Source organism: Cupressus sempervirens, chromosome 2 (genome assembly GCF_028749045.1).
Source record: "Cupressus sempervirens isolate cs-2001-9-10 chromosome 2, ASM2874904v1, whole genome shotgun sequence".
Taxonomy (NCBI): domain Eukaryota; kingdom Viridiplantae; phylum Streptophyta; class Pinopsida; order Cupressales; family Cupressaceae; genus Cupressus; species Cupressus sempervirens.
The window spans coordinates 731,500,630-731,516,040 of NC_143119.1; the positions used below are offsets into that span (position 1 = coordinate 731,500,630).

General features: G+C 32.8%; 1 protein-coding gene across 2 annotated transcripts in view; it reads left to right on the forward strand.

Annotated features, from left to right (window-relative positions):
• Positions 1-2,757: 2,757 nt before the first annotated feature.
• LOC149575463 (inositol hexakisphosphate and diphosphoinositol-pentakisphosphate kinase VIP2-like) overlaps positions 2,758-15,411 on the forward strand; it is a 272,894-nt gene continuing 260,240 nt past the window's right edge. The window contains exon 1 of one of the 2 annotated variants that reach the window (XM_089815209.1): positions 2,758-2,994. In XM_089815209.1, the coding sequence (XP_089671335.1) occupies positions 2,932-2,994 (63 nt within the window). In that variant the 5' untranslated portion in view covers positions 2,758-2,931. Of the gene's footprint in view, positions 3,034-15,411 lie in introns of both variants that reach the window. The other variant, XM_089815206.1, reaches the window with a different exon arrangement.

The following is a 15,411-nucleotide window of genomic DNA, read 5'->3' on the forward strand; positions in this document are numbered from 1 at the left end:
TCTAAACTATACCAGGAAGATACAAACCTTGCTAAACTCTTAGTTGTCTTGATATAGACAATATAAATTAGCTAATTGATGGTATTCAAGAACACCTTTGTGAATTTATTACACAATGATTAGTTATCCTTTGTTAAACCCATAGGTTATCAATTTGAAGACTTTCAAAAAATGGTGGTTGGAAGAAGTTGAATCCCACTTTTGAACAAAGTGGAAGAAATGTAGTGCTTGAAGTCTACTTTTCAAATATGTAATTTATTTCAATACCCATATGGTAGAAATTGGTTTTTAATGGACATATTTAAAAATTTCTTTATCAAAGTGCCTATTTGAGGACTATACCAAACAGGTTTATGATTACCAATATTTTGAAATACATAAATAAAAATTTGCAGATCCCATTGGGAAAAGATACCTAAGACATCAAAATTGATGAGCATATTTTTCTTTTATTAATTGATTTTTTTTAAAAGTTCATTTTAAAGTACACTTTTGAAACCTCTAGTGCATGGCACCATAAATTGATGAAACTCCATATTTTTTCAAAAAAATAAGTTTAATCTTCAATAAAATTGTTTATAATTGATGACATATGATTTATATTCCAAAAAACCTAAAACATAAAAAGTTATTAAAATTTTAATGAACCTCATTATTTTACATTTATGTACCACTTTTGATTAGTAAAAATAATCATATCACTGTGGAATTTACACTACTAAAATTAGGATATTGAGAAATCTAATGGGTTTTCATTTTGTCAAAAAATATGACCATAAGCTCTCTAGAAACTACTATAAGATAAAAATCTGCCATTAGTACCTTAGCCATAATTTTGGAGGTCCAATCGTAGACTACACCAAGCCTATCCTGAGCCAAAAATTGAGGCGAAGGTATGTTTTATGCTCCACCCTTTTATGAAATGGGTACCAATTATTTTCAATTTAAAAAATGAGTGTGTGTTTGTATTTGTATCATTAGAAAGCAAACATGCACACATTTTTATGATACATGTACCTATTTCTAATAGATCCATTGGACAAAAAACAAGTCCACTAGGAGAGTTCTCAATGATTGAATAATTATTCAACCATTGTTTGACCGTTCTAATATGTAGAATGAATGTTTTCATATAAAAAATCTATTTTCTTGTCTTGTGGATTTGACATGGTGAGAAGCATTTAAAATCAAAGTTTGGTGCAAACATGAGATCAAAGCAATGTAGAAATAGGCAAATTAAGGTTTTGACAACTAACGAGGTTGCAACAAACAGGGAGAAGGAGCATAACATCAACGAGAAAGAAGAGTAAGTATTATAGCATTGACTAATGTAGGAGCTTCAACTTCGGCAATGATTTTAAAAGTGGAAAACATTGAGGGCACTATAATAAATGCAAAAGTTGAAGAAGAAATCACAATATAAGTAAATTCATATGCATATTCTATTTCAATATTCGATACAACTATTTGTTTACAACCTTGTACATCTTCTCATAGATAACTTGATGATTTTGTAGAAGCATGCTACTCTTTAAATGATTTAGATTTTCTTCATGAAAATAGAGTGACAAATTTTCCACATCGAACTCCAATTGAAAGTAAAAATCAAACCCCAAATGAGATCGATAACTAAACGAGAATTAAAATAAATAATGTAGATGTAGACAAAGAAACATGTTTGAATGAAAATGAAAGTAATAAACGTTTTCAAAATTAAAATAATATGTTAGACAATCTCCATAACTTGATTTCATAGAGACATATTAGACACACCCAAGTAAAAACAAAAAACCTAGAAAACCAATCTACATGTACAACAACTAGTGGAAGAGACCTAGTATGTGCACCTAGACTCGTAATCCGTATGTCAAAAAAAAATTGATTCTTTTGGTGAACCTATGTAGATGATTGAAGAGCTTAAAGCTAAGGTTTAGGCTCTCTATAGAAGTCGTAGAGTGCCAAGTGGTCAAAATTTGTCATTTCAAAACATTCGTCCAAAATTCATTATGTGCACCCCTCAATAGCCACTCCCCCAAAAAAAAAGTACTTTTTGCACAAATGAACCAATAAGCAACCAAGAAAGTTAAAAATGATTAACTATTACTACATGTTATATGTATAACAATACATAACATTCATTGTCCCCAACACCTAGTCTATCTCTTTCCCTAATAAATAATTTGAAAAGTCAGCTTGACCTTGAAATTGGAAAAATGAAAAAAATCAAATCTTAACAGAAATCTTACCGTAACCCATTTTATGGCCCGTGGCTAAACAGCCACGAAAATGCACTTTCTTTACATTGCTTTTTCTAACTTTTTTTAAAAATCAACTAAAGTCCTCTCCTTCGTATGGAAGTGCATTTTCGTGGCTGTATAGACGTTGCCCATTTTATGGGGGGAACCAAATCAAGAGAAATCCAAATCAGAAAAAGTAAACCAATTTTAAGGAGAACCTCCCCGAGTTTTTCCTCCGCCTTTTTAACCAGGTCATGTCACGTGAGACTTTACTTTAGCATTAATGATGAGCATGCGTGTCCCTAAAAAGTTCGTTAAATTTCACAGTCTGTTCACATTAAATATGTGTCACTTTTAACAAAAGCAGCTAGCTAGATAAAGTACTTCTTAAGAAAAAGCGTCTTACGAAAATATAATAATAATAATAATTATAGTGAGTGGTCGGAATGCGTCTCATCCCCGGCAAAGAAAAGGCACTCAAAATTTTAATAAAAAAGAAAAGAAAAGCTGCAAATAACTTATTCTGGTATATGCGGTAGCGTCCCCAGTAACCGTCCCCTGGGATACGCGCGTGAAATAAACAATCCCGGATCTGGCTAACAGAATATACATTTGGCTAACAGAATTGGCAGCGGAGGAAACCATACTAAAGGAAGGACACAGGTCGCGGGTTCGAGTCGGTAGAAGTGCCAAGATGGGGAAAGCCGGCATTCTTGGCTCCAAAATCACAGTCGGAGTGTGTGTATTGGAAAAGAAGGTGAATTGTCACATTCCTGTTCCATTTCCTACTTTACAGGTGATGTTGCACATCGCAAATGCGGCCATAAAATTTTTATTCATTTTTTTCTCAAAATTAGTTTTCAGTCTTAGTCGAATATACCCCTACTGTTCATTCTGCAAAAGAATCGTCAAACTCTTCAGCTGAAAATATTCTGTCATGATTCTTTTCTATTGATTGTAGATTCTATTTAATATTTTCAAACTTTAAATATTTACATTTTCCGCTTTTTTGGGGAAAATTTAGCTGTAAATTCTGCAGGAAATGGAAATGTTTAAATTATCTTTTACTTTTGAGAGAAATTGTGAGAGGTAAATTAATTTAGCGGTAACTGGACGAATTAACGTTGAAATCATTTGCCTAGAGAAGACAGCCGCAGATGTTCCCCTTTCCTTTGGACACTGTACTTTGCCTGATTGCGCTGATTGTGTGATTTATTGTAGTTAATGTTAATACAATCTTCTTCTGTATTTCATTGATTATGCAGCTTTTTAAATTTTTCTAACAAATTCAGCTTTTATATACCCCTAATGTTCCCTCTGCAAAAGAATTGTTAAACTGTTTTGCTACAAATATTCTCATTCGTGATTCTTTTTCCGGAAAACCATCGGCAGTAGATCCTATTATATAATTTTAAAACGTCAAATATTTGCGTTTTCCTTTTCCATTTGGAAAATTGAGCTGGAAATGGAGATTTACAATTCTCTTGTACTTCTGGGAGCAATTGAGACAGCTAAATTAATTTAGAAAACAGTAGGATGAATTTAGCAGTAACGGGGGAAATTAATATTGGTAAAATTTGCCAGAAGGCGGTCGCTTCCTTCGAATCTTGTATAGCTTACCTGTACTAGCCATCTGAATTACTCTTGGAATCGCTAATTACGCGATTTAAATTTAGTTAATGTTAGTATATGTTGCTTCTTTTTGAGATTAAGCACCCTTTCCCTTCATCAAGCCTGACCTAGACTTTACATGCCGCCGGTAAATCTTCTTAAAATTGCTTTTGAGTAACGCAAATTTCCTGTGACAAATGCAATCTGGGGCAGTGTCATGCAATCCGAGCTCTTTGGAGCGCACTCCAAGCTCTCGGAAATTTGCAAAAGTAGTGAGCCCCAATTTAAAGAAAGTAAAAACGATTTTAGAAAAGGAGAAACAAAAGCGAATAACTTTGCGTTCGGTACTACGAGAATAATTTACTATTGGTACGTTAGAAGAGAGTCAGCGGTTTGGGAGAAAAAAGAGGGAAAAAGAGAAAGGTAGGTGGGTTTTACACCAAAACGCTCCATTACTATGGATCATTTCATTATTCTAAAATATTTCATTAAAGGGTTCATTTGGTTCATGGAAGATGACAGGAGTTGGCTTTTTCAAAATTCGGATTTGAAAATTTGTGCGTTTGTTTCAAAATTTGCAAAATGGAATTAGCATATGCAACTTCCAATTTTGCCTAAAAACCAAGTTTTTCAAATTCCTACTAGCAGGCAGGAATTGAAAATCAAAACGTGGTTTTGTTTTTTAAGGAGTGTAAAAACAATAGATTGGACTACTTTTTGAAATTTGCCTTCAACTCCAAGCTTACGCACTTCACACGCATCTTCCGAGTGAAACAAACAGTTTCAGTAAAATCCCAAAAATCGGAATGAAGATATGCCAAACCTTGATTTGGTTAAACCAAGGTTTGTAGAAATATGGGTTTTTTAAATTCCACAAACCAAACGAACCCTAAGAGAGTGGTAGAAACATGGAGAGGAGGCTTTTTGTTGCTTTGTTGACTTTAAGAAAGCTTTCGATACTGTCTGTAAGGATAAACTATAGAATAAAATAGATGAATGGGAAGTTCCAAAAGAATATATCGTTATTGCTTATAAGCTTTATGAATATGTTAAAGCAAAAACCAAAACTAAAGAGGGCATGTCAGAATGCTTCGGGAGCAACATGAGGGTCAACAAGGATGTCCACTGTCCCCTACCTTGTTTGGTCTTTCTATTGATAAGTTGGATGAGCTAAACAAAACCAATGGAGAAGGAATTGGCTAGCTGATAATGTGATTAGACTACTTCTTTATGTTGATGACCTTATCCTCATTGCTAAAATTGCCCATGGGTTGAGGGAACATTTGAGTAATTTAGAGACCTTTTGCATAGAGGTAAGCATGGAAGTCAACACCTCTAAGAATAAGATCATGGTATTTTTCTTAAAAAAAGAAAACAACATACTTTCATAATCAAGGACAACTCATTAGAAACTGTGGAAGAATACAAGTATCTAGGGATCAATTTCCATTATTGGCTACCTGTTGGGAGACATGCAGATAAAAAATAATACAATGGGGTTGGAAGGTCTTTTACCTTCTTCTAAACAGGTGCAGGAAAACATAATTGTGGGATTGGAAGACTAGGAAAATCCTCTTTGGGCTATTAGTGATTTCAGTTGTTCTTTATGGAAGTGAGGTATGGGCAAGTAGTGTATCAAACTATAAATGACGACAAATAGAAAGAATACAAAAATATTTCATTACCACTAACCTCAAAGTCAAGTCAACGGTTCCCTACGAGATTCTCTTGGCGAAGGCAGGGATGTTCCCGGTGGAGGCCTTAGTAATTATTCGCTTGTTAAGCTATTAAAAAAAAAGTGGGAAAGATGGATATACAACATTGGCCTAGGATGGTGGTTGATGGGGAGCTAGACTGTTGAAAAAAGACGTGGAAGAAACAAAATAACAAATAGAATATTGACTACTAAGAGTGCCCGAAAGCCAACTTAGAGATTAAAAAATGGGTGTTAGAATTAATCAGGACTGTCATGTGGATAAATTAGATAGGTGGGAAAAAAGCTTACTATATCAAAGAATTCAACCCTATGTGCAAGCATGGTGATAAAGAATACTTAGAAGCTGATATCAAAGGAAAGGCTAAAATTTTAATCACTCAATTGAGGTCCAGATCACACCATTTGAGATGTGAAACTAGCAGATGGAAGGCCCCTAAAGAAGAGTGGGATGGAAAGAATTTGTAGGTTTTGCAATAAGTGGTTGGTGGAAACAAAATGTTATTATGTCAAAGATTATACTACATATGAGGATATCAACAACCAATACTTGGACACTTTACGGGTGAATAGCATAAAAGAACTTTTTGAGGGGCCAAGACTTCACAAGGTGGTCATCTTGTTAACGCAAATCCACAACAAAAGGGACAACTTGGATATACCTCAATAGATTGATTAATGGGTCTTATTTTGGTCCCTTAGACCATTGGTCTTGTGGACGTCATTAAAACTCTTTCATTTCATCAAGAGCACAGTAATTAGGAAGCATTTGGTTGTGATAGATATTGTCCCCCTAAATAATGCTCACATAAGTTGATGGTTGTGAAGTTGCCAACCATTTATATATATAAGGTTTTGTTTAAACAATATTTTAGATTTGGAGGATTGTTTCTTTTAGGGTTAAATAAAATGGGATATCATGATTTTGTTTAAACAAATTTTTTATTTTTTATTTTGAAGATTGTTTCTTTTTATAAAATAATAGTTTCAATTTCATCATAGATTATATATATATATATATATATATATATGATCGGTAAGAGGCCGAAGCCAAGATTAATTATTATTATTTGTTAAGTGTGAGTAGATTCGAACTCAAGACCTCTTCAATAAGCGGCTCACAATTTACTGCTGTGTTGTAGGCTCTTGCCTGATTCTAACATGATATTATCTTAAAATATAAACAATTTTATTTATGTTAATATTTTTATTATTAATAATTCTTTTTATCTTATATCAATATATAATTAAAGATTTTGTTTTAAGGATATTTTGTATTTTAAAGATTGTCTTAATCTTCCCACTTTTTTCTTTAGGTTTGATTAGATTGATATTCATGATTTTGATTTTAGAATGATAAGACATATAAGACATAATGCTTGTTTGCTTTTATACATTTTTTATTTATAAATTTGGATTTGTTGAGTGAGTTTGTATTCTTATTTGTTTTTATAAAAAAATATATCTATATAATCTAACAAGTCAACTTTATCATCTTATATGCAACGGTATAATTCTAGTTGTATCTTGACCACAATAATAGAAACTGTTATTCTCCATTGTTATGTGTATAATAATTAAAACTCAAATGTGTAGTCTTGTTTAATGACAGTTTGCGAGAGCCTGACATAATTTGGCTTGCATGAGAAAATATTGTATCTCAAGATCCCCCAACTAGATCTGTCTTAATTTGACTTATTTCCTTCATTATAGCTCCTCACATATTTAGGTTTTGTGGTAGTGATTGAATCTCCATCTTCTCCCTACACACAAAACATGAATGTACTTTGACACTCTATTTTAGACTTTCATATATATGAGTTTTTTAACATTGGGGATTAAATCTCCAACACTCTCAAGCCACACACAATTTGATTGTACTTAGTTACCTAGCTTAAGAGCAACACAAAACTAGGTTTATTTTTTGAAGTGGGGATTGCATCTCTAAAAAATTTAAGCTAGACATGGCATGAGTGTACTTAGTTTCATGGCTTCCATATCATGTATTTTAATATGAATAGTCTAGTTAAGACCTTTAGTTGCAATCTCTCGTGCTATAAATATTCACTAGAAAAACCATCCTTAGATTTTAAGTGTGATAATCTTTGAAGGAAAGAACAAACTTTCCTAGTTAAATCAATGATAAAGGGTTCAACATAAATTGTCCTTCCTTACAATATAATTCAACACAACACTAACAATTGAAAAAAATAAGAAAAATTGTTGATTGAAACTAAAGCAATACATGCTCGTAGGCCTTCTCATATATAAATTACGTTAGGTGCCATCAACTATAAACTTAGCACACATGCTACCACAAACTTATAACAATCTTTATGAAAAAAATGAGATCTAGATCTTGATTCCTTAACTTACAAGTCCCTAACTACAATTTGTCTCATGTTGATTAAAAAAGGCACATTGGCTCCAAGCGTTAGAAGTAATATGTGATGTCCCCAGAGTGGGCCCCTAACGGAAGGTGACGTAGGTCTGTCCATGCGGTTTGTTGCTACATGTGATCGGGGTCCTCTCCAGCAAGGCTATCCTGGGGTTGCCCCCTTAACGTGGGGAGGTGTCGTTTACTAACAGTCTGGGCTTTTGGTGCAACGGTTACTAACTTGGTATCAGAGTCGGAGGTCTCGTGGTCGAGACTCGCGGAGCGTGGTGGGTTGTGATGTCCTCAGAGTGGGCCCCTAATGGAAGGTGACATAGGTCTGTCCATGCGGTTTGTCACTACCACGTGTCTGGGGTCCTTACCAGCGAGGCTATCCTGGGGTTGCCCCCTTAACGCGGGGAGGTGTTGTTTACTAAGAGTTTGGGCTTTTGGTGCAACGGTTACTAACTTGGTATCAGAGCAAAAGCCCAGACTATTAGTAAACGACACCTCCCCACGTTAAGGGGGCAACCCCAGGATAGCCTTGCTGGTGAGGACCCCGGACACGTGGTAGCGACAAACCGCACGGACAAACCTACGTCACCTTCCATTAGGGGCCCACTCTGGGGACATCACATAATATATGTTAGCTTTAGCTAGATTCCAACCTCAATATTCAATGAAACATGTGTAAGCTTGAGGAAGACAAAGAAGCATCAAACGTTGATGTTGAAGGATGCATATTTGTTTGGGGGTTGTCATGACCAAATCTTTTGTGTGATGTGTTGTGCAGGGGTCGCAAGTTATGGGAGGATTCTGCAGATTGTCTCTCATAGGTTTGGCTTTCGCCTACTTGAAATGGTGCACTTTTAGTAAAGAGATCTTTTGGACAATAAGTCCATTGTTGTTGCCACCTGAGTATGTTGTATTAGACTTCTCATGTTGTCCTCCTTCCAATTTATAGAGAATTTGGTGATTGTTAAAAGATATAATAAATATAATTTAAAAAGAAATTGTGAATCTTATATTCAACAACAATTAATTTTAAGTGGTTTTTAAGAATCAATCAAATTGACCTATAAATTAATTTAGTAACTAAATATCTTCAAATTTCAAACATTTTTTATATTATTTCACACAACTTTTATTCATACTATGAATTTTAATAACGTTTAAATTAAATGATAAATTGAAATCCTATTTGTTGTCTAGCAGTGAACTAGGGTGACCTCCATATATGAATTCTTAAGTTCCACTCTTACCTACTAATATATGTAGCCTCCCTCACTTTACATTTAAAAAATAGATAAATAAATCCTTTTGTAGAAAAGCCACATATGCAAAGATCCTCATTAAAAAAAATCTCTAAACAAATGAATACGGTTCCATTGGCGACATTTATAATCAAATTGTAAAGGGTGCTTAATAAGCCTTATGGCTTGTGAAGATGTTTTAATCGTTTTTTCCTTCAACAATATTTTCAATTCCTGTTTGGCTTACGACGAGCTCGTATGTGGCTGTCGAAGAGAATGGAAATGGTCTTTACCGTTCCTCGATCCGGTCAAAGAATGTTTCCAAATTTCAACAAATTAGTCAGTCACTCGCATCTCAGCAGCTTTCAACGAAGTGAATATTCGAAAGTGTTTGTTTATTATTATAGGATTATTCCCACAAAGTCTCTTCAATTGCATTCTTATTATTTTACATATATAAATAATCTATACGAGGACACTTGTTATCGTATCGAGGCGTGATTTGATGTAAAGCGGGAAACATACCACGAAAGTGCTTTCTTAGTTTTATAAATTGCAATATGAAAAGCTTTAGGTGTATACCTCTATACATCACCATTTTGGAATAATTGTGGTGCGTTTTCAGGTCAATGATAGCCCAATATTTCTAAACGAACGATTTAGGCTTAGATAGATAGGGGGAAGGGTTCACTATTTCTTAAATATCTTTTAATATACGTTAAAGTTAATGTCTATTTTTTATTTTTTTTCGGTTTGATGGAGGTTATCCACAAATAAGTCTTAAGTATCTAATACGGGTCCATGCGTGTCTGAAATCTTTTTGGGTAAGAGCCAAAGACTAAGGAGCATCCATGCTGCCAAATTTGCCCGGGGTACGATCCCGACCTCATCCCTTATGATGTCTTCGAGCCTTGCACTCAACAAGACTTGATCCTTGGTGGGCTCTTTGTGAGCCATTCAACTTCACGAGTAGACCAAAGGCCCATTGACTAATGTCTATTTTATTTTTTCAATGTTATATTAATATTGTGATTCTAAAATTGATAGTATTTATGATAATAATTCATGAATGAATAAATTTAATTACACTCAGAATATCAAGCAATCTAAGGGATCAATTAGACAACCTTAAATTATCTCCATAGTTCTTTCAATGTCTTATTTATGTTATGGATTTTGATCAGAAAACTTGTAGTTCGGTTGATCTTATCCTTGCCAAATAAACAATCCATGTTCTTAGCCTTTAAGATGATTTTGTATTGAACATATATATCTTAATATGCTCTACATTATGTGAGAGATTGTCATTCTATCTCAATTGCACCCATCTTGTAAAACATTCTAATTCTTTCTTCCATACCTCTTTGGTCCTCTTCTACCTACTCATCTTCCATTTAAGATGATACAACCCCATTCTTAGTTGTGACATTAACAACCTTGTTTCTCCTTTAATAATCGCCTCTAAATATGTTTTCTCTCCATGCTCCCAATTTGGGTTAAACACTTTGATGTAGTGAGCCTTTTTTCTACGAATGTGATTTGTCCACAAGGTAGTGTAAAACTTTTCTAGGATATTGAACTTTTTTATTTCCTCATTGGAACTAGGAAACTCATGTAAATTGATGCTTCATTTATTCGACCACTTTTTGTTTTGTTTATCCAAGTTTTCTTTCTACAATCAAGACCCTCTTCCATTGCAATTTTGGGTCAATGATGGTTATCCATGGTTTCAACCTTTTTTTAAATAACTTATTAATTAGGTTATCGCTAATGCCTCCAACAAAAAATTACTTATATCTGTTAAAAGAATTTCATAGGATATCAAGGTGGAGATTGCTTGTTGTTGCTTATGATTATGTGTTTTTGAATTCTCTCTAATTGTTTCTATCCATAATTCAACATGCTACCTCCCCAAACTTTGCAAGATCATAATTAACCACCAAAGCGACCAACAAACCAAAAAGAGATTTCTTGGATTTTCAATCCCAAGTTCAATTTTTTTGCACCTATTTTGAAGTAGATACAACACTTTCCATCCCCCATATCCTTTTTGATCTACAAGTCTCCCAACCAAGCTTATAGTTGAAGTCAATCACAAGATATTTGTATTATTTCACCATTTCCAATGGATCATTTTCAAAACGGAAGATAATTTGTTTTTGCTTCCTCTCTAAAGAGAATCATGGTTTTGGTTTTGGTAATGTTCATTTGCATCCTATCTTTTGACAAAAGTTTTATATGGCCCTTAAATGTTCTCTTGATCCATGAGTTATTTCTTATATTCAAATAAGATCGTTAGGATATAAAAGAATCTTCACTACATATCCAGTCAATTGAACCCCTTCTCTATATGTTTTGTTTAGCCAAGTTTCTAATTTACCAATGTATAAACTAAATATATTGAGGTTAAGGACATACTTTCTCAATACCAATGTCAAGTTACCAAAACAATCAGACATTTCTTCACTAATTTGGATCTTGGCTCTAACTCTCTCATATAGTAGCGCTTCCAGTCTATACACATAATGGATACCTAATTCTTCCTTTCTTTTCCATAGCTTATCTTTAGGCATGGTTTCAAAGTCCTTTTAAAAGTTTACCAAACATTTGATGCATTTATGAATGAAATGTATTTCTTAGATGTAGTTATCAATCAATCGTGTGATGTTACATTAGTGCACAAACAAAACATGCCATAATGCATAATTAAAGTCTCACTTTTTTTTTGGGGGGGGCGGGGGGGAGGGGTCATTTTGTACACCTTAATTAAACGATGTCAACGTGGCATAATATTCAATAACATGTTCCTAAAACCTTTTTAATAAGTAGGGTACTTGTCAAATAAGCTTCTATACCAAATGTGAGTGATTTGAAAATTTACATAAGAATTTGATGAGTATGCAATTATGGTGCTCAATTTTTTGATCCTACCACACACACACATATGACACTAGAGTATAAAGTTGAAAACATGTATACTTGATATATTTCTAGTATGCTCACTATTTTGAGACTAGATTAAATTTGTAATTTGTTATAGGTCATCAACCTTAAGTACCTTAAGATCAATCTTTAATAGTGTGGGTCTAATTCGATAATGCTCACACACTAGTGTGAATCTTATTTAACTAGTTTATACTCACTCACATAAACAATTATTTTGTAGAAAAAATACTTGTATATTTCAGTAGCCAAATGTTTAGTGTTGGGGAAGTAACTTGATTGGCGATTCAAGCTTCTCGTGGTAAGAATGAGGCCACGAGGTGCAATCTCCCCCAAACCCATTTGGAAATTGGGGACAAGTCATACCAACATCACTGATCATGTCAAAATGTTTAACCGATGCATTCTAGATTATGAGGGAAGAGGGAGGTGTTATACTCAATTCCTATAGTCTAAAAGAATATCCAAATGTTTATTTGTATATACATTAAACAAGAGATCATGAAATCCCATTTTAAGAGCAACTCGGTCCTAACAAATAATTTCTAGCTACTTTTTAAAAATTAAACATGGAAGAAAAATAAGTTATGATTGTGTGCCATTTTTGTTTTGAGATTGCTTGCAAATTCAAAATACATGTTCAATCTATTTTGACTTGTGACACAGTAGACATTTGATAGATTGAGTACTAAGTAAAGTAGGACACTCTATCCCAACAATTTTGTAGTTGTTAATCTCTCGTGCTAAAATTGAGCTTTAAATATTTACCTTTGGTTTTTAGATTAGCAAAGTCCAAGGTAAATCATTTAAGAATTTTTGACCAATTCACTTCGCGTTTCATATTCAATCTTGGTTGGATTTAGGTTGAATTTTTTATTATATTTTAATAATCTTACGCCCACTTCAAATCTCTAAGGCCCTGAGTATTCTGCAGAATTGGATTGGAATTGGGATAGTGATAACCTAATTTTCTCAAATTTGTCATTTGGGTGAAAAATGATGAAGTGGAATTAGATTTTTCATATTCTAATTTTGCCCCAAAATGAGGTTACCACACTTCCATCCAAATAGGTGGTATTAGGAATTGAATTCCAAGTTTAACTTTTTGAGGATTGGAAAGAAACTAATATGGATTAATTTTTGAAGTCCAGTGATTGAGCACGCGACCTTTCTTCTATTATCTATTATACAATATTTTCTATTGTTCGATCATGGAACCAAGAAATATGAAGAGAATGCTTTCGACTTTTCTAAAATTAGAGTCAAGCCTGCGCTTCGAAGAAAGTTGTTTGTCATCAGATGAAAGTTTTGTGATGAAATGAGCATTGTGAGCTCTGGTTTTCTCCTTGGGTCGCTAGGAAAGTTTGCTCTAGTATCACCATATGCAATGTCGCCCTAGAACAATAGATCTCCATCATTGAGACGTTGTCTCCATGACTATCATCGTTCATAAGACCTTTCCTAGATGTGTGGTCATATAGATGCATTGCTACAATGGTTTGACAAGATGATCATGTTTACGCCCTTTCTATTTTTCCTAGCGACTTGCTCTACATGGGGTCCAAGAGCCAAAATATCCGCATATAGGATCAACTTCATAATTCTATAAATCCCAACAACTTTGTTCATGTTCATGGGCATCATAAGGCTCTGTAGATCAAGATAAAAATCTCATAAAATAAAATAAAATTAAAATTAAAAACTAAAATAAATAAATTAAAAGTCTAATTCCAATTCCAATTTTACAAACCAAACATAGAAGAGGTATCTTCTCACTCATCTCCTAAGTGAACCAAAAAGGACAAACATTTTTTCTAAAACCAAATTTTGAAATACAAAACCTGATTTTGACAAAATCTGGTTATGAATCAAAATCCAATTTTGTTAATTCTGGAAAACAAATGGGCCCTAAGAACATTATATGGAATGAGAATACATATTTTTAAATGCAAAGCTAGATGAGTGTAATCTTTAACCTTTGGAATTCTTAACAAGAGTTTTATGTAGTCTAAAATCATATTTACATTTTGATCACTTTTCTAAGTTAATGCTGTAAAACTCCAAATGCTCTTGAAATCTTTTGTTATCTATAAGATTCACAACAAACTAAGAGAAAATTAAATAAAATATCTAGAATGGTAACATATTTGTTTCTAAATGGAAAATAATCATTTTAGCATTACTAGACATCTAGATAATAAGGAAAATTTCTATATAAGCTACATATGTAAAATATTTAATAAAGAAATGGATTCTAGATTTCCATAAGATCTAGGGATGAAAGTACAAGCAAAATAAATGTATGATAAACTCACAAAATAAACAACTTAAAGAGACAATTTGATAGAAACTTGATAGAAACAAAGTCGGTCACCCATGGGAAGATAATGATGTAGGAATTTCTCAAATAAAAATTGAGCTTGTACAAAAATCTTTGATTTTGAAATCATAAGCCTTAAGCCTAAATCACTTTTCAATGATCAAGTGAACATCTCCACGTTTAATTCAATCTCTTATTAACTTTTAGTGGAGTAATTAAAGAATTTTCAAGAGGAAATGAATTATATTGTTCTTCATGTGAAATGAATTGTATTGCATATTATATGTTAGCTAACACTTTCAAAAGTTATACTCTAGTTTGAGTTGGCAATATTTGTTTCAAAGTATTTTATAAAGATATAATAAATCAACAACAAATATGTGTACACCTTTTTAAGACAATAATTACACTTTTCTCATAACTTCTAATATTATAAACTACTTATTCATGGAGACCTTACAAAAACATACTTTTCATCTTGTTAAAGAAAATGTTTACAAACAAAAAGTTGTATAATTAGATTGTATGGTATTTGAAACTCTAAAATATTTCATTTGACTTTTCCTATGTATTAATGAGTGATTGGTCATAATTATCTATACGATTATTTAGCCATATAGTTAGAAACTAAATTCCTATATACATTATATTAGTTGTGGATTTTAGGTTTTTGAAATAATGAAATTGAACCTATTTTTGTATATTAAACAAATTTAAATTACAAAAATAATAACTATTTTGAAGAAATAATATATATTAAAGATAACACAAAAGTTTCAAACTAATAGTACAGTCTTTGCAAATTAGACCAAATTCTTATGCATCGTGTTGAATTATGTGTTTAATAATATAGTAATATTGATATTGATGTTTTATATATAGTACATTTACAAAATAATAAGTCTTATTTTTATTTATAAAGTTACTAGTCAAAATCATTTAATCAAAATGGTCAAAAT